Source organism: Heterodontus francisci, unplaced genomic scaffold (assembly GCF_036365525.1).
Source record: "Heterodontus francisci isolate sHetFra1 unplaced genomic scaffold, sHetFra1.hap1 HAP1_SCAFFOLD_645, whole genome shotgun sequence".
Lineage (NCBI taxonomy): Eukaryota > Metazoa > Chordata > Chondrichthyes > Heterodontiformes > Heterodontidae > Heterodontus > Heterodontus francisci.
Window position 1 is genome coordinate 413,308 of NW_027141506.1, and position 19,700 is coordinate 433,007.

The 19,700-nt window shown below is 45.3% G+C and overlaps 1 protein-coding gene across 1 annotated transcript in view; it reads left to right on the top strand.

The window, feature by feature from the left end:
• Positions 1-668: 668 nt before the first annotated feature.
• LOC137363924 (cardiotrophin-1-like) overlaps positions 669-19,700 on the top strand; it is a 104,462-nt gene continuing 85,430 nt past the window's right edge. The window contains exon 1 of the mRNA XM_068027425.1: positions 669-1,035. Within this exon, the coding sequence (XP_067883526.1) occupies positions 1,020-1,035 (16 nt within the window). The 5' untranslated portion in view covers positions 669-1,019. The remainder of the gene's footprint in view (positions 1,036-19,700) is intronic.

The window sequence follows — 19,700 nt, forward strand, 5'->3', positions numbered from 1 at the left end:
ACCCCCGTACTGTACCTGTCCTGGGAGTGTTTGATGGGGGACAGTGTAGAGGGAGCTTTACTCTGTATCTAACCCCCGTACTGTACCTGTCCTGGGGAGTGTTTGATGGGGGACAGTGTAGAGGGAGCTTTACTCTGTATCTAACCCCTGTACTGTACCTGTCCTGGGGAGTGTTTGATGGGGGACAGTGTAGAGGGAGCTTTACTCTGTATCTAACCCCCGTACTGTACCTGTCCTGGGAGTGTTTGATGGGGGACAGTGTAGAGGGAGCTTTACTCTGTATCTAACCCCCGTACTGTACCTGTCCTGGGAGTGTTTGATGGGGGACAGTGTAGAGGGAGCTTTACTCTGTATCTAACCCCCGTACTGTACCTGTCCTGGGAGTGTTTGATGGGGGACAGTGTAGAGGGAGCTTTACTCTGTATCTAACCCCCAGTACTGTACCTGTCCTGGGGGTTGAAGTGTTCAGCATGAGTTGAATGGGTTAAAATGACTGAAGGGTTCAGGGACTATTTTAACGTTGAAACTGAGTCAAGTGTCCGAGGGAGTTGAATGGGTTGAGCCGAGTGACGGGGATGTTACTGGGTTAAGTCTCTGAGTGGCAGGGTCGGGAGGAGTTGACTGGGTTTAAATCGGAGCGGCTCTGACGGGGTTAACCATCCTTGACCCATGCTGCAGCCCACGGCATATTTCCCGGGCGATCAGCTGCTCCTGTAAGCCCTGACCGGTGGCGGCTCGTTCACAATGCCTTACCTTTAAGTGTGGACTTCCTCTCACCCAAGAGTAGGGGCCTCACCTACCCCTCCCCCTCCCTCACCCATCCAACCCCCGCATTTCAAAACTTTTAGGCTTTCTGATGCTGCGCAGGTCCTGGGAGTGTGTGTGCCAGTCAAGCAGAACACGGAGGGGGCCCTGGAGAGCTACGAAGGAAAGAGCAAGGGAGAGCACCAGCCGGCCTCGAGGATTTTACAGGAGGTGATCAGAAGCGTGCGGTTCTGAAGGAGGGACTACCCAGCAGTATGGAAATTATCAACAGTAAGTGCTTTGCATACCTTTCCACTTGATTCAATGAACCCTGCACACAGTTCACTCTTTGACTTCATTTCGAATTTGTGCTGAAGTGACACAGCGAACATCACTGCGGCCCGACACAGCGGAATAGCTCTCCCTCTCTGGCCCTGAATCAGTCTATCTATTTCTTCTGCCTCTCTCTCTCTCTCTCTCTCTCTCACCCCATCGCCTCATACCTGAGTTACAGACTGGAATCTAATCGAGGGGTTCGGGGGGTTTATATATAGAATAACAGATACCCGGGAGTGAGTTACAGACTGGAATCTAATCGAGGGGTTCGGGGGGTTTATATATAGAATAACAGATACCCGGGAGTGAGTTACAGACTGGAATCTAATCGAGGGGTTCGGGGGGTTTATATATAGAATAACAGATACCCGGGAGTGAGTTACAGACTGGAATCCAATCGAGGGGTTCGGGGGGGTTTATATATAGAATAACAGATACCCGGGAGTGAGTTACAGACTGGAATCTAATCGAGGGGTTCGGGGTGGTTTATATATAGAATAACAGATACCCGGGAGTGAGTGACAGACTGGAATCTAATCGAGGGGTTCGGGGGGGTTTATATATAGAATAACAGATACCCGGGAGTGAGTTACAGACTGGAATCTAATCGAGGGGTTCGGGGGGGTTTATATATAGAATAACAGATACCCGGGAGTGAGTTACAGACTGGAATCTAATCGAGGAGTTCGGGGTGGTTTATATATAGAATAACAGATACCCGGGAGTGAGTTACAGACTGGAATCTAATCGAGGGGTTCGGGGGGTTTATATATAGAATAACAGATACCCGGGAGTGAGTTACAGACTGGAATCTAATCGAGGGGTTCGGGGGGGTTTATATATAGAATAACAGATACCCGGGAGTGAGTTACAGACTGGAATCTAATCGAGGAGTTCGGGGTGGTTTATATATAGAATAACAGATACCCGGGAGTGAGTTACAGACTGGAATCCAATCGAGGGGTTCGGGGGGGTTTATATATAGAATAACAGATACCCGGGAGTGAGTTACAGACTGGAATCTAATCGAGGGGTTCGGGGTGGTTTATATATAGAATAACAGATACCCGGGAGTGAGTGACAGACTGGAATCTAATCGAGGGGTTCGGGGGGGTTTATATATAGAATAACAGATACCCGGGAGTGAGTGACAGACTGGAATCTAATCGAGGGGTTCGGGGGGGTTTATATATAGAATAACAGATACCCGGGAGTGAGTGACAGACTGGAATCTAATCGAGGGGTTCGGGGGGTTTGTATATAGAATAACAGATACCCGGGATTGAGTTACAGACTGGAATCTAATCGAGGGGTTCGGGTGGTTTATATATGGAATAACAGATACCCGGGAGTGAGTTACAGACTGGAATCTAATCGAAGGGTTCGGGGTGTTTATATATAGAATAACAGATACCTGGGAGTGAGTTACAGACTGGAATCTAATCGAGGGGTTCGGGTGGTTTATATATAGAATAACAGATACCCGGGAGTGAGTTACAGACTGGAATCTAATCGAGGGGTTCGGGTGGTTTATATATAGAATAACAGATACCCGCGAGTGAGTTGCAGACTGGAATCTAATCGAGGGGTTCGGGTGGTTTATATATAGAATAACAGATACCCGCGAGTGAGTTACAGACTGGAATCTAATCGAGGGGTTCAGGGGGGTTTATATATAGAATAACAGATACCCGGGAGTGAGTTACAGACTGGAATCTAATCGAGGGGTTCGGGGGGTTTATATATAGAATAACAGATACCCGGGAGTGAGTTACAGACTGAAATCTAATCGAGGGGTTCGGGTGGTTTATATATAGAATAACAGATACCCGGGAGTGAGTTACAGACTGGAATCTAATCGAGGGGTTCGGGGGGGTTTATATATAGAATAACAGATACCCGGGAGTGAGTGACAGACTGGAATCTAATCGAGGGGTTCGGGGGGTTTATATATAGAATAACAGATACCCGGGATTGAGTTACAGACTGGAATCTAATCGAGGGGTTCGGGTGGTTTATATATAGAATAACAGATACCCGGGAGTGAGTTACAGACTGGAATCTAATCGAGGGGTTCGGGGGGGGGTTTATATATAGAATAACAGATACCCGGGAGTGAGTTACAGACTGGAATCTAATCGAGGGGTTCGGGTGGTTTATATATAGAATAACAGATACCCGGGAATGAGTTACAGACTGGAATCTAATCGAGGGGTTCGGGGGGTTTATATATAGAATAACAGATACCCGGGAGTGAGTTACAGACTGAAATCTAATCGAGGGGTTCGGGGTGTTTATATATAGAATAACAGATACCCGGGAGTGAGTTACAGACTGGAATCTAATCGAGGGGTTCGGGGGGGTTTATATATAGAATAACAGATACCCGGGAGTGAGTTACAGACTGGAATCTAATCGAGGGGTTCGGGTGGTTTATATATAGAATAACAGATACCCGGGAGTGAGTTACAGACTGGAATCTAATCGAGGGGTTCGGGGGGGTTTATATATAGAATAACAGATACCCGGGAGTGAGTTACAGACTGGAATCTAATCGAGGGGTTCGGGTGGTTTATATATAGAATAACAGATACCCGGGAGTGAGTTACAGACTGGAATCTAATCGAGGGGTTCGGGTGGTTTATATATAGAATAACAGACACCTGGGAGTGAGTTACAGACTGGAATCTAATCGAGGGGTTCGGGTGGTTTATATATAGAATAACAGACACCTGGGAGTGAGTTACAGACTGGAATCTAATCGAGGGGTTCGGGTGGTTTATATATAGAATAACAGATACCCGGGAGTGAGTTACAGACTGGAATCTAATCGAGGGGTTCGGGTGGTTTATATATAGAATAACAGATACCCGGGAGTGAGTTACAGACTGGAATCTAATCGAGGGGTTCGGGTGGTTTATATATAGAATAACAGATACCCGGGAGTGAGTTACAGACTGGAATCTAATCGAGGGGTTCGGGTGGTTTATATATAGAATAACAGATACCCGGGAGTGAGTTACAGACTGGAATCTAATCGAGGGGTTCGGGTGGTTTATATATAGAATAACAGATACCCGGAGTGAGTTACAGACTGGAATCTAATCGAGGGGTTCGGGTGGTTTATATATAGAATAACAGACACCCGGGAGTGAGTTACAGACTGGAATCTAATCGAGGGGTTCGGGTGGTTTATATATAGAATAACAGACACCCGGGAGTGAGTTACAGACTGGAATCTAATCGAGGGGTTCGGGTGGTTTATATATAGAATAACAGACACCCGGGAGTGAGTTACAGACTGGAATCTAATCGAGGGGTTCGGGGGGGTTTATATATAGAATAACAGATACCTGGGAGTGAGTTACAGACTGGAATCTAATCGAGGGGTTCGGGGGTTTATATATAGAATAACAGATACCCGGGAGTGAGTTGCAGACTGGAATCTAATCGAGGGGTTCGGGTTGGTTTATATATAGAATAACAGATACCCGGGAGTGAGTTACAGACTGGAATCTAATCGAGGGGTTCGGGGGGGTTTATATATAGAATAACAGATACCCGGGAGTGAGTTACAGACTGGAATCTAATCGAGGGGTTCGGGAGGTTTATATATAGAATAACAGATACCCGGGAGTGAGTTACAGACTGAAATCTAATCGAGGGGTTCGGGGGTTTATATATAGAATAACAGATACCTGGGAGTGAGTTACAGACTGGAATCTAATCGAGGGGTTCGGGGGGGTTTATATATAGAATAACAGATACCCGGGAGTGAGTTACAGACTGGAATCTAATCGAGGGGTTCGGGGGGTTTATATATAGAATAACAGATACCCGGGAGTGAGTTACAGACTGGAATCTAATCGAGGGGTTCGGGGGGTTTATATATAGAATAACAGATACCCGGAAGTGAGTTACAGACTGGAATCTAATCGAGGGGTTTGGGGGGTTTATATATAGAATAACAGATACCCGGGAGTGAGTTACAGACTGGAATCTAATCGAGGGGTTCGGGGGGTTTATATATAGAATAACAGATACCCGGGAGTGAGTTACAGACTGGAATCTAATCGAGGGGTTCGGGGGTTTATATATAGAATAACAGATACCCGGGAGTGAGTTACAGACTGGAATCTAATCGAGGGGTTCAGGGGGTTTATATATAGAATAACAGATACCTGGGAGTGAGTTACAGACTGGAATCTAATCGAGGGGTTCGGGGGGTTTATATATAGAATAACAGATACCCGGGAGTGAGTTACAGACTGGAATCTAATCGAGGGGTTCGGGGGTGTTTATATATAGAATAACAGATACCCGGGAGTGAGTTAAGGACTGGAATCTAATCGAGGGGTTCGGGTGGTTTATATATAGAATAACAGATACCCGGGAGTGAGTTACAGACTGGAATCTAATCGAGGGGTTCAGGGTGTTTATATATAGAATAACAGATACCCGGGAGTGAGTTACAGACTGGAATCTAATCGAGGGGTTCAGGGGGTTTATATATAGAATAACAGATACCTGGGAGTGAGTTACAGACTGGAATCTAATCGAGGGGTTCGGGGGTTTATATATAGAATAACAGATACCCGGGAGTGAGTTACAGACTGGAATCTAATCGAGGGGTTCGGGGGTTTATATATAGAATAACAGATACCTGGGAGTGAGTTACAGACTGGAATCTAATCGAGGGGTTCGGGTGGTTTATATATAGAATAACAGATACCCGGGAGTGAGTTACAGACTGGAATCTAATCGAGGGGTTCGGGGGTTTATATATAGAATAACAGATACCTGGGAGTGAGTTACAGACTGGAATCTAATCGAGGGGTTCGGGGGTTTATATATAGAATAACAGATACCTGGGAGTGAGTTACAGACTGGAATCTAATCGAGGGGTTCGGGGGTTTATATATAGAATAACAGATACCCGGGAGTGAGTTACAGACTGGAATCTAATCGAGGGGTTCGGGGGGGTTTTATATAGAATAACAGATACCCGGGAGTGAGTTACAGACTGGAATCTAATCGAGGGGTTCTGGGTGGTTTATATATAGAATAACAGATACCCGGGAGTGAGTTACAGACTGGAATCTAATCGAGGGGTTCGGGGGGGTTTTATATAGAATAACAGATACCTGGGAGTGAGTTACAGGCTGGAATCCAATGAGTAAATAGACAGCCTGATGATTAGACAGCAGCTATAAAATATCATGAGGGCACAGACTGAGAGAGAACCTTTGATCAATTGCTCTTGACTTGCACAATGCTTTGCATCTGGGATTCCAGGAATTCTTCAATTTATCAGTGCACAAGACTGGTTTTGTCAGGAACAGCTCCAACACATTACAGGCATCATGTCCAGACTTGCTGGTAGTTCAGAAGAATGTAAAGTGAAAAACACTACGTCAGAGGGACCTTGACCCACACCCTGAATAAACAGTGACTCTGTACAGTTACACAGTGAGTGATCCTCACCCTGAATAAACAGTGACTCTGTACAGTTACACAGTGAGTGACCCACACCCTGAATAAACAGTGACTCTGTACAGTTACACAGTGAGTGATCCTCACTCTGAATAAACAGTGACTCTGTACAGTTACACAGTGAGTGACCCACACCCTGAATAAACAGTGACTCTGTACAGTTACACAGTGAGTGATCCTCACTCTGAATAAACAGTGACTCTGTACAGTTACACAGTGAGTGATCCTCACCCTGAATAAACAGTGACTCTGTACAGTTACACAGTGAGTGACCCTCACCCTGAATAAACAGTGACTCTGTACAGTTACACAGTGAGTGACCCTCACCCTGAATAAACAGTGACTCTGTACAGTTACACAGTGAGTGACCCACACCCTGAATAAACAGTGACTCTGTACAGTTACACAGTGAGTGACCCACACCCTGAATAAACAGTGACTCTGTACAGTTACACAGTGAGTGATCCTCACCCTGAATAAACAGTGACTCTGTACAGTTACACAGTGAGTGACCCTCACCCTGAATAAACAGTGACTCTGTACAGTTACACAGTGAGTGATCCTCACCCTGAATAAACAGTGACTCTGTACAGTTACACCGTGGGTGACCCACACCCTGAATAAACAGTGACTCTGTACAGTTACACAGTGAGTGATCCTCACCCTGAATAAACAGTGACTCTGTACAGTTACACAGTGAGTGACCCACACCCTGAATAAACAGTGACTCTGTACAGTTACACAGTGAGTGATCCTCACTCTGAATAAACAGTGACTCTGTACAGTTACACAGTGAGTGATCCTCACCCTGAATAAACAGTGACTCTGTACAGTTACACAGTGAGTGACCCTCACCCTGAATAAACAGTGACTCTGTACAGTTACACAGTGAGTGACCCTCACCCTGAATAAACAGTGACTCTGTACAGTTACACAGTGAGTGACCCACACCCTGAATAAACAGTGACTCTGTACAGTTACACAGTGAGTGACCCACACCCTGAATAAACAGTGACTCTGTACAGTTACACAGTGAGTGATCCTCACCCTGAATAAACAGTGACTCTGTACAGTTACACAGTGAGTGACCCACACCCTGAATAAACAGTGACTCTGTACAGTTACACAGTGAGTGATCCTCACTCTGAATAAACAGTGACTCTGTACAGTTACACAGCGAGTGATCCTCACCCTGAATAAACAGTGACTCTGTACAGTTACACAGTGAGTGATCCTCGCCCTGAATAAACAGTGACTCTGTACAGATACACAGTGAGTGACCCTCACCCTGAATAAACAGTGACTCTGTACAGTTACACAGTGAGTGACCCTCACCCTGAATAAACAGTGACTCTGTACAGTTACACAGTGAGTGATCCTCACCCTGAATAAACAGTGACTCTGTACAGTTACACAGTGAGTGACCCACACCCTGAATAAACAGTGACTCTGTACAGTTACACAGTGAGTGACCCACACCCTGAATAAACAGTGACTCTGTACAGTTACACAGTGAGTGACCCTCACCCTGAATAAACAGTGACTCTGTACAGTTACACAGTGAGTGATCCTCACCCTGAATAAACAGTGACTCTGTACAGTTACACCGTGGGTGACCCACACCCTGAATAAACAGTGACTCTGTACAGTTACACAGTGAGTGATCCTCACCCTGAATAAACAGTGACTCTGTACAGTTACACAGTGAGTGACCCACACCCTGAATAAACAGTGACTCTGTACAGTTACACAGTGAGTGATCCTCACTCTGAATAAACAGTGACTCTGTACAGTTACACAGTGAGTGATCCTCACCCTGAATAAACAGTGACTCTGTACAGTTACACAGTGAGTGACCCTCACCCTGAATAAACAGTGACTCTGTACAGTTACACAGTGAGTGACCCACACCCTGAATAAACAGTGACTCTGTACAGTTACACAGTGAGTGATCCTTACCCTGAATAAACAGTGACTCTGTACAGTTACACAGTGAGTGATCCTCACCCTGAATAAACAGTGACTCTGTACAGTTACACAGTGAGTGATCCTCACTCTGAATAAACAGTGACTCTGTACAGTTACACAGTGAGTGACCCTCACCCTGAATAAACAGTGACTCTGTACAGTTACACAGTGAGTGATCCTCACCCTGAATGAACAGTGACTCTGTACAGGTACACAGTGAGTGACCCTCACCCTGAATAAACAGTGACTCTGTACAGTTACACAGTGAGTGATCCTCACCCTGAATAAACAGTGACTCTGTACAGTTACACAGTGAGTGATCCTCACCCTGAATAAACAGTGACTCTGTACAGTTACACAGTGAGTGATCCTCACCCTGAATAAACAGTGACTCTGTACAGTTACACAGTGAGTGACCCTCACCCTGAATAAACAGTGACTCTGTACAGTTACACAGTGAGTGATCCTCACCCTGAATAAACAGTGACTCTGTACAGTTACACAGTGAGTGATCCTCACCCTGAATAAACAGTGACTCTGTACAGTTACACAGTGAGTGACCCTCACCCTGAATAAACAGTGACTCTGTACAGGTACACAGTGAGTGACCCTCACCCTGAATAAACAGTGACTCTGTACAGTTACACAGTGAGTGATCCTCACCCTGAATAAACAGTGACTCTGTACAGTTACACAGTGAGTGACCCTCACCCTGAATAAACAGTGACTCTGTACAGTTACACAGTGAGTGATCCTCACCCTGAATAAACAGTGACTCTGTACAGTTACACAGTGAGTGATCCTCACCCTGAATAAACAGTGACTCTGTACAGTTACACAGTGAGTGACCCTCACCCTGCTGAATAAACAGTGACTCTGTACAGTTACACAGTGAGTGATCCTCACCCTGAATAAACAGTGACTCTGTACAGTTACACAGTGAGTGATCCTCACCCTGAATAAACAGTGACTCTGTACAGTTACACAGTGAGTGACCCTCACCCTGAATAAACAGTGACTCTGTACAGTTACACAGTGAGTGATCCTCACCCTGAATAAACAGTGACTCTGTACAGTTACACAGTGAGTGACCCTCGCCCTGAATAAACAGTGACTCTGTACAGTTACACAGTGAGTGATCCTCCCCTGAATAAACAGTGACTCTGTACAGTTACACAGTGAGTGATCCTCCCCTGAATAAACAGTGACTCTGTACAGTTACACAGTGAGTGATCCTCACCCTGAATAAACAGTGACTCTGTACAGTTACACAGTGAGTGACCCTCACCCTGAATAAACAGTGACTCTGTACAGTTACACAGTGAGTGATCCTCACTCTGAATAAACAGTGACTCTGTACAGTTACACAGTGAGTGATCCTCACCCTGAATAAACAGTGACTCTGTACAGTTACACAGTGAGTGACCCTCACCCTGAATAAACAGTGACTCTGTACAGTTACACAGTGATTGACCCTCACCCTGAATAAACAGTGACTCTGTACAGTTACACAGTGAGTGACCCTCACCCTGAATAAACAGTGACTCTGTACAGTTACACAGTGAGTGACCCACACCCTGAATAAACAGTGACTCTGTACAGTTACACAGTGAGTGACCCTCACCCTGAATAAACAGTGACTCTGTACAGTTACACAGTGAGTGATCCTCACCCTGAATAAACAGTGACTCTGTACAGTTACACAGTGAGTGATCCTCACCCTGAATAAACAGTGACTCTGTACAGTTACACAGTGAGTGACCCTCGCCGTGAATAAACAGTGACTCTGTACAGTTACACAGTGAGTGATCCTCACCCTGAATAAACAGTGAGACTGTACAGTTACACAGTGAGTGACCCTCACCCTGAATAAACAGTGACTCTGTACAGTTACACAGTGAGTGATCCTCACCCTGAATAAACAGTGACTCTGTACAGTTACACAGTGAGTGACCCTCACCCTGAATAAACAGTGACTCTGTACAGTTACACAGTGATTGACCCTCACCCTGAATAAACAGTGACTCTGTACAGTTACACAGTGAGTGACCCTCACCCTGAATAAACAGTGACTCTGCACAGTTACACAGTGAGTGATCCTCACCCTGAATAAACAGTGACTCTGTACAGTTACACAGTGAGTGACCCTCACCCTGAATAAACAGTGACTCTGTACAGTTACACAGTGAGTGACCCTTGCCCTGAATAAACAGTGACTCTGTACAGTTACACAGTGAGTGACCCTCACCCTGAATAAACAGTGACTCTGCAGTTACACAGTGAGTGACCCTCACCCTGAATAAACAGTGACTCTGTACAGTTACACAGTGAGTGACCCTTGCCCTGAATAAACAGTGACTCTGTACAGTTACACAGTGAGTGATCCTCACCCTGAATAAACAGTGACTCTGTACAGTTACACAGTGAGTGATCCTCACCCTGAATAAACAGTGACTCTGTACAGTTACACAGTGAGTGATCCTCACCCTGAATAAACAGTGACTCTGTACAGTTACACAGTGAGTGACCCACACCCTGAATAAACAGTGACTCTGTACAGTTACACAGTGAGTGACCCTCACTCTGAATAAACAGTGACTCTGTACAGTTACACAGTGAGTGACCCACACCCTGAATAAACAGTGACTCTGTACAGTTACACAGTGAGTGACCCTCACCCTGAATAAACAGTGACTCTGTACAGTTACACAGTGAGTGATCCTCACCCTGAATAAACAGTGACTCTGTACAGTTACACAGTGAGTGATCCTCACCCTGAATAAACAGTGACTCTGTACAGTTACACAGTGAGTGACCCTCACCCTGAATAAACAGTGACTCTGTACAGTTACACAGTGAGTGACCCTTACCCTGAATAAACAGTGACTCTGTACAGTTACACAGTGAGTGATCCTCACCCTGAATAAACAGTGACTCTGTACAGTTACACAGTGAGTGACCCTCACCCTGAATAAACAGTGACTCTGTACAGTTACACAGTGAGTGATCCTCACCCTGAATAAACAGTGACTCTGTACAGTTACACAGTGAGTGACACTCACCCTGATTAAACAGTGTCTCTGTACAGTTACACAGTGAGTGATCCTCACCCTGAATAAACAGTGACTCTGTACAGTTACACAGTGAGTGACCCTCACTCTGAATAAACAGTGACTCTGTACAGTTACACAGTGAGTGACCCTCACTCTGAATAAACAGTGACTCTGTACAGTTACACAGTGAGTGACCCACACCCTGAATAAACAGTGACTCTGTACAGTTACACAGTGAGTGACCCTCACCCTGAATAAACAGTGACTCTGTACAGTTACACAGTGAGTGACCCACACCCTGAATAAACAGTGACTCTGTACAGTTACACAGTGAGTGACCCTCACCCTGAATAAACAGTGACTCTGTACAGTTACACAGTGAGTGATCCTCGCCCTGAATAAACAGTGATTCTGTACAGTTACACAGTGAGTGATCCTCAACCTGAATAAACAGTGACTCTGTACAGTTACACAGTGAATGATCCACACCCTGAATAAACAGTGACTCTGTACAGTTACACAGTGAGTGACCCTCACCCTGAATAAACAGTGACTCTGTACAGTTACACAGTGAGTGATCCTCGCCCTGAATAAACAGTGACTCTGTACAGTTACACAGTGAGTGACCCTCACCCTGAATAAACAGTGACTCTGTACAGTTACACAGTGAGTGATCCTCACCCTGAATAAACAGTGACTCTGTACAGTTACACAGTGAGTGATCCTCACCCTGAATAAACAGTGACTCTGTACAGTTACACAGTGAGTGACCCTCACCCTGAATAAACAGTGACTCTGTACAGTTACACAGTGAGTGACCCTCACCCTGAATAAACAGTGACTCTGTACAGTTACACAGTGAGTGATCCTCACCCTGAATAAACAGTGACTCTGTACAGTTACACAGTGAGTGACCCACACCCTGAATAAACAGTGACTCTGTACAGATACACAGCGAGTGATCCTTACCCTGCTGAATACACAGAGACTCTGTACAGTTACACAGTGAGTGACCCTCACCCTGAATAAACAGTGACTCTGTACAGTTACACAGTGAGTGATCCTCACCCTGAATAAACAGTGACTCTGTACAGTTACACAGTGAGTGATCCTCACTCTGAATAAACAGTGACTCTGTACAGTTACACAGTGAGTGACCCTCACCCTGAATAAACAGTGACTCTGTACAGTTACACAGTGAGTGACCCACACCCTGAATAAACAGTGACTCTGTACAGATACACAGCGAGTGATCCTCACCCTGAATAAACAGTGACTCTGTACAGTTACACAGTGAGTGACCCTCACCCTGAATAAACAGTGACTCTGTACAGTTACACAGTGAGTGATCCTCACCCTGAATAAACAGTGACTCTGTACAGTTACACAGTGAGTGATCCTCCCCCTGAATAAACAGTGACTCTGTACAGTTACACAGTGAGTGACCCTCACCCTGAATAAACAGTGACTCTGTACAGATACACAGTGAGTGATCCTCACCCTGAATAAACAGTGACTCTGTACAGTTACACAGTGAGTGATCCTCACCCTGAATAAACAGTGACTCTGTACAGTTACACAGTGAGTGACCCACACCCTGAATAAACAGTGACTCTGTACAGTTACACAGTGAGTGATCCTCACCCTGAATAAACAGTGACTCTGTACAGTTACACAGTGAGTGACCCTCACCCTGAATAAACAGTGACTCTGTACAGTTACACAGTGAGTGATCCTCACCCTGAATAAACAGTGACTCTGTACAGTTACACAGTGAGTGACCCTCACCCTGAATAAACAGTGACTCTGTACAGTTACACAGTGAGTGACCCTCACCCTGAATAAACAGTGACTCTGCACAGTTACACAGTGAGTGACCCTCACCCAGTATAAACAGTGACTCTGTACAGTTACACAGTGAGTGATCCTCACCCTGAATAAACAGTGACTCTGTACAGTTACACAGCGAGTGATCCTCACCCTGAATAAACAGTGACTCTGTACAGTTACACAGTGAGTGATCCTCACCCTGAATAAACAGTGACTCTGTACAGTTACACAGTGAGTGATCCTCACCCTGAATAAACAGTGACTCTGTACAGTGACACAGTGAGTGATCCTCACCCTGAATAAACAGTGACTCTGTACAGTTACACAGTGAGTGACCCTCAGCCAGTATAAACAGTGACTCTGTACAGTTACACAGTGAGTGATCCTCGCCCTGAATAAACAGTGACTCTGTACAGTTACACAGTGAGTGATCCTCACCCTGAATAAACAGTGACTCTGTACAGTTACACAGTGAGTGACCCTCACCCTGAATAAACAGTGACTCTGTACAGTTACACAGTGAGTGACCCTCACCCTGAATAAACAGTGACTCTGTCCAGTTACACAGTGAGTGATCCTCACCCTGAATAAACAGTGACTCTGTACAGTTACACAGTGAGTGATCCTCACCCTGAATAAACAGTGACTCTGTACAGTTACACAGTGAGTGATCCCCACCCTGAATAAACAGTGACTCTGTCCAGTTACACAGTGAGTGATCCTCACCCTGAATAAACAGTGACTCTGTACAGTTACACAGTGAGTGACCCTCACCCTGAATAAACAGTGACTCTGTACAGTTACACAGTGAGTGACCCTCGCCCTGAATAAACAGTGACTCTGTACAGTTACACAGTGAGTGATCCTCACCCTGAATAAACAGTGACTCTGTACAGTTACACAGTGAGTGACCATCACCCTGAATAAACAGTGACTCTGTACAGTTACACAGTGAGTGACCCTCACCCTGAATAAACAGTGACTCTGTACAGTTACACAGTGAGTGACCCTCGCCCTGAATAAACAGTGACTCTGTACAGTTACACAGTGAGTGACCCTCGCCCTGAATAAACAGTGACTCTGTACAGTTACACAGTGAGTGACCCTCACCCTGAATAAACAGTGACTCTGTACAGTTACACAGTGAGTGACCCTCACCCTGAATAAACAGTGACTCTGTACAGTTACACAGTGAGTGATCCTCGCCCTGAATAAACAGTGACTCTGTACAGTTACACAGTGAGTGATCCTCACCCTGAATAAACAGTGACTCTGTACAGTTACACAGTGAGTGATCCTCGCCCTGAATAAACAGTGACTCTGTACAGTTACACAGTGAGTGATCCTCACCCTGAATAAACAGTGACTCTGTACAGTTACACAGTGAGTGATCCTCACCCTGAATAAACAGTGACTCTGCACAGTTACACAGTGAGTGATCCTCACCCTGAATAAACAGTGACTCTGTACAGTTACACAGTGAGTGACCCTCGCCCTGAATAAACAGTGACTCTGTACAGTTACACAGTGAGTGATCCTCACCCTGAATGAACAGTGACTCTGTACAGTTACACAGTGAGTGATCCTCACCCTGAATAAACAGTGACTCTGTCCAGTTACACAGTGAGTGATCCTCACCCTGAATAAACAGTGACTCTGTCCAGTTACACAGTGAGTGATCCTCACCCTGAATAAACAGTGACTCTGTCCAGTTACACAGTGAGTGACCCTCGCCCTGAATAAACAGTGACTCTGTACAGTTACACAGTGAGTGACCCACACCCTGAATAAACAGTGACTCTGTACAGTTACACAGTGAGTGACCCTCACCCTGAATAAACAGTGACTCTGTACAGTTACACAGTGAGTGACCCTCGCCCTGAATACACAGAGACTCTGTACAGTTACACAGTGAGTGACCCTCACCCTGAATAAACAGAGACTCTGTACAGTTACACAGTGAGTGACCCACACCCTGAATAAACAGTGACTCTGTACAGTTACACAGTGAGTGATCCTCACCCTGAATAAACAGTGACTCTGTACAGTTACACACTGAGTGACCCTCACTCTGAATAAACAGTGACTCTGTACAGTTACACAGTGAGTGATCCTTACCCTGAATAAACAGTGACTCTGTACAGTTACACAGTGAGTGATCCTCACCCTGAATAAACAGTGACTCTGTACAGTTACACAGTGAGTGATCCTCACCCTGAATAAACAGTGACTCTGTACAGTTACACAGTGAGTGATCCTCGCCCTGAATAAACAGTGACTCTGTACAGTTACACAGTGAGTGACCCACACCCTGAATAAACAGTGACTCTGTACAGTTACACAGTGAGTGACCCTCACCCTGAATAAACAGTGACTCTGTGCAGTTGCACAGTGAGTGACCCTCACCCTGAATAAACAGAGACTCTGTACAGTTACACAGTGAGTGACCCTCACCCTGAATAAACAGTGACTCTGTACAGTTACACAGTGAGTGATCCTCACCCTGAATAAACAGTGACTCTGTACAGTTACACAGTGAGTGACCCTCACCCTGAATAAACAGTGACTCTGTACAGTTACACAGTGAGTGACCCTCACCCTGAATAAACAGTGACTCTGTACAGTTACACAGTGAGTGATCCTCACCCTGAATAAACAGTGACTCTGTACAGTTACACACTGAGTGACCCTCACTCTGAATAAACAGTGACTCTGTACAGTTACACAGTGAGTGATCCTCACCCTGAATAAACAGTGACTCTGTACAGTTACACAGTGAGTGACCCTCACCCTGAATAAACAGTGACTCTGTACAGTTACACAGTGAGTGACCCTCACCCTGAATAAACAGTGACTCTGTACAGTTACACAGTGAGTGATCCTCACCCTGAATAAACAGTGACTCTGTACAGTTACACACTGAGTGACCCTCACTCTGAATAAACAGTGACTCTGTACAGTTACACAGTGAGTGATCCTCACCCTGAATAAACAGTGACTCTGTACAGTTACACAGTGAGTGATCCTCACCCTGAATAAACAGTGACTCTGTACAGTTACACAGTGAGTGACCCTCACCCTGAATAAACAGTGACTCTGTACAGTTACACAGTGAGTGACCCTCACCCTGAATAAACAGTGACTCTGTACAGTTACACAGTGAGTGATCCTCACCCTGAATAAACAGTGACTCTGTACAGTTACACAGTGAGTGATCCTCACCCTGAATAAACAGTGACTCTGTACAGATACACAGTGAGTGATCCTCACCCTGAATAAACAGTGACTCTGTACAGTTACACACTGAGTGACCCTCACTCTGAATAAACAGTGACTCTGTACAGTTACACAGTGAGTGACCCTCACCCTGAATAAACAGTGACTCTGTACAGTTACACAGTGAGTGATCCTCATCCTGAATAAACAGTGACTCTGTACAGTTACACAGTGAGTGATCCTCACCCTGAATAAACAGTGACTCTGTACAGTTACACAGTGAGTGATCCTCACCCTGAATAAACAGTGACTCTGTACAGTTACACACTGAGTGACCCTCACTCTGAATAAACAGTGACTCTGTACAGTTACACAGTGAGTGATCCTCACCCGGAATAAACAGTGACTCTGTACAGTTACACAGTGAGTGATCCTCACCCTGCTGAATAAACAGTGACTCTGTACAGTTACACAGTGAGTGATCCTCACCCTGAATAAACAGTGACTCTGTACAGTTACACAGTGAGTGATCCTCATCCTGAATAAACAGTGACTCTGTACAGTTACACAGTGAGTGACCCTCACCCTGAATAAACAGTGACTCTGTACAGTTACACAGTGAGTGATCCTCACCCTGAATAAACAGTGACTCTGTACAGTTACACAGTGAGTGACCCTCACCCTGAATAAACAGTGACTCTGTACAGTTACACAGTGAGTGACCCTCACCCTGAATAAACAGTGACTCTGTACAGTTACACAGCGAGTGATCCTCACCCTGAATAAACAGTGACTCTGTACAGTTACACAGTGAGTGATCCTCACCCTGAATAAACAGTGACTCTGTACAGTTACACAGTGAGTGATCCTCGCCCTGAATAAACAGTGACTCTGTACAGATACACAGTGAGTGATCCTCACCCTGAATAAACAGTGACTCTGTACAGTTACACAGCGAGTGACCCTCACCCTGAATAAACAGTGACTCTGTACAGTTACACAGTGAGTGACCCTCGCCCTGAATAAACAGTGACTCTGTACAGTTACACAGTGAGTGATCCTCACCCTGAATAAACAGTGACTCTGTACAGTTACACAGTGAGTGATCCTCACCCTGAATAAACAGTGACTCTGTACAGTTACACAGTGAGTGATCCTCACCCTGAATAAACAGTGACTCTGTACAGTTACACAGTGAGTGACCCTCGCCCTGAATAAACAGTGACTCTGTACAGTTACACAGTGAGTGACCCTCACCCTGAATAAACAGTGACTCTGTACAGTTACACAGTGAGTGATCCTCACCCTGCTGAATACACAGAGACTCTGTACAGTTACACAGAGAGTGATCCTCACCCTGAATAAACAGTGACTCTGTACAGTTACACAGTGAGTGACCCACACCCTGAATAAACAGTGACTCTGTACAGTTACACAGTGAGTGATCCTCACCCTGAATAAACAGTGACTCTGTACAGTTACACAGTGAGTGACCCTCACCCTGAATAAACAGTGACTCTGTACAGTTACACAGTGAGTGACCCTCGCCCTGAATAAACAGTGACTCTGTACAGTTACACAGTGAGTGACCCACACCCTGAATAAACAGTGACTCTGTACAGTTACACAGTGAGTGATCCTCACCCTGAATAAACAGTGACTCTGTACAGTTACACAGTGAGTGATCCTCACCCTGAATAAACAGTGACTCTGTACAGTTACACAGTGAGTGATCCTCACCCTGAATAAACAGTGACTCTGTACAGTTACACAGTGAGTGACCCTCACCCTGAATAAACAGTGACTCTGTACAGTTACACAGTGAGTGATCCTCACCCTGAATAAACAGTGACTCTGTACAGTTACACAGTGAGTGACCCTCACCCTGAATAAACAGTGACTCTGTACAGTTACACAGTGAGTGATCCTCACCCTGAATAAACAGTGACTCTGTACAGTTACACAGTGAGTGACCCTCACCCTGAATAAACAGTGACTCTGTACAGTTACACAGTGAGTGATCCTCACCCTGAATAAACAGTGACTCTGTACAGATACACAGTGAGTGATCCTCACCCTGAATAAACAGTGACTCTGTACAGTTACACAGTGAGTGACCCTCACCCGGAATAAACAGTGACTCTGTACAGTTACACAGTGAGTGACCCTCGCCCTGAATAAACAGTGACTCTGTACAGTTACACAGTGAGTGACCCTCGCCCTGAATAAACAGTGACTCTGTACAGTTACACAGTGAGTGACCCTCACCCTGAATAAACAGTGACTCTGTACAGATACACAGTGAGTGACCCTCACCCTGAATAAACAGTGACTCTGTACAGTTACACAGTGAGTGATCCTCACCCTGAATAAACAGTGACTCTGTACAGTTACACAGTGAGTGACCCTTACCCTGAATAAACAGTGACTCTGTACAGTTACACAGTGAGTGACCCTCACCCTGAATAAACAGTGACTCTGTACAGTTACACAGTGAGTGACCCTCACCCTGAATAAACAGTGCCTCTGTACAGTTACACAGTGAGTGATCCTCACCCTGAATAAACAGTGACTCTGTACAGTTACACAGTGAGTGACCCTCACCCTGAATAAACAGTGACTCTGTACAGTTACACAGTGAGTGACCCTCACCCTGAATAAACAGTGACTCTGTACAGTTACACAGTGAGTGATCCTCACCCTGAATAAACAGTGACTCTGTACAGATACACAGCGAGTGACCCTCACCCTGAATAAACAGTGACTCTGTACAGTTACACAGTGAGTGACCCTCACCCTGAATAACCAGTGACTCTGTACAGTTACACAGTGAGTGACCCTCACCCTGAATAAACAGTGACTCTGTACAGTTACACAGTGAGTGATCCACACCCACTTTCAGTCACACTCTCCCTTACAGTCTCCCTCTCTCACTGTCTCTCTCTCTCTTTCAGTCACACTCTCTCTTACCATCTCCAGTACTCTCTGTCTCTCTCTCTCTCTCTTTCAGTCACACTCTCTCTTACCATCTCCAGTTCTCTCTCTCTCTCTCTCTCTCTC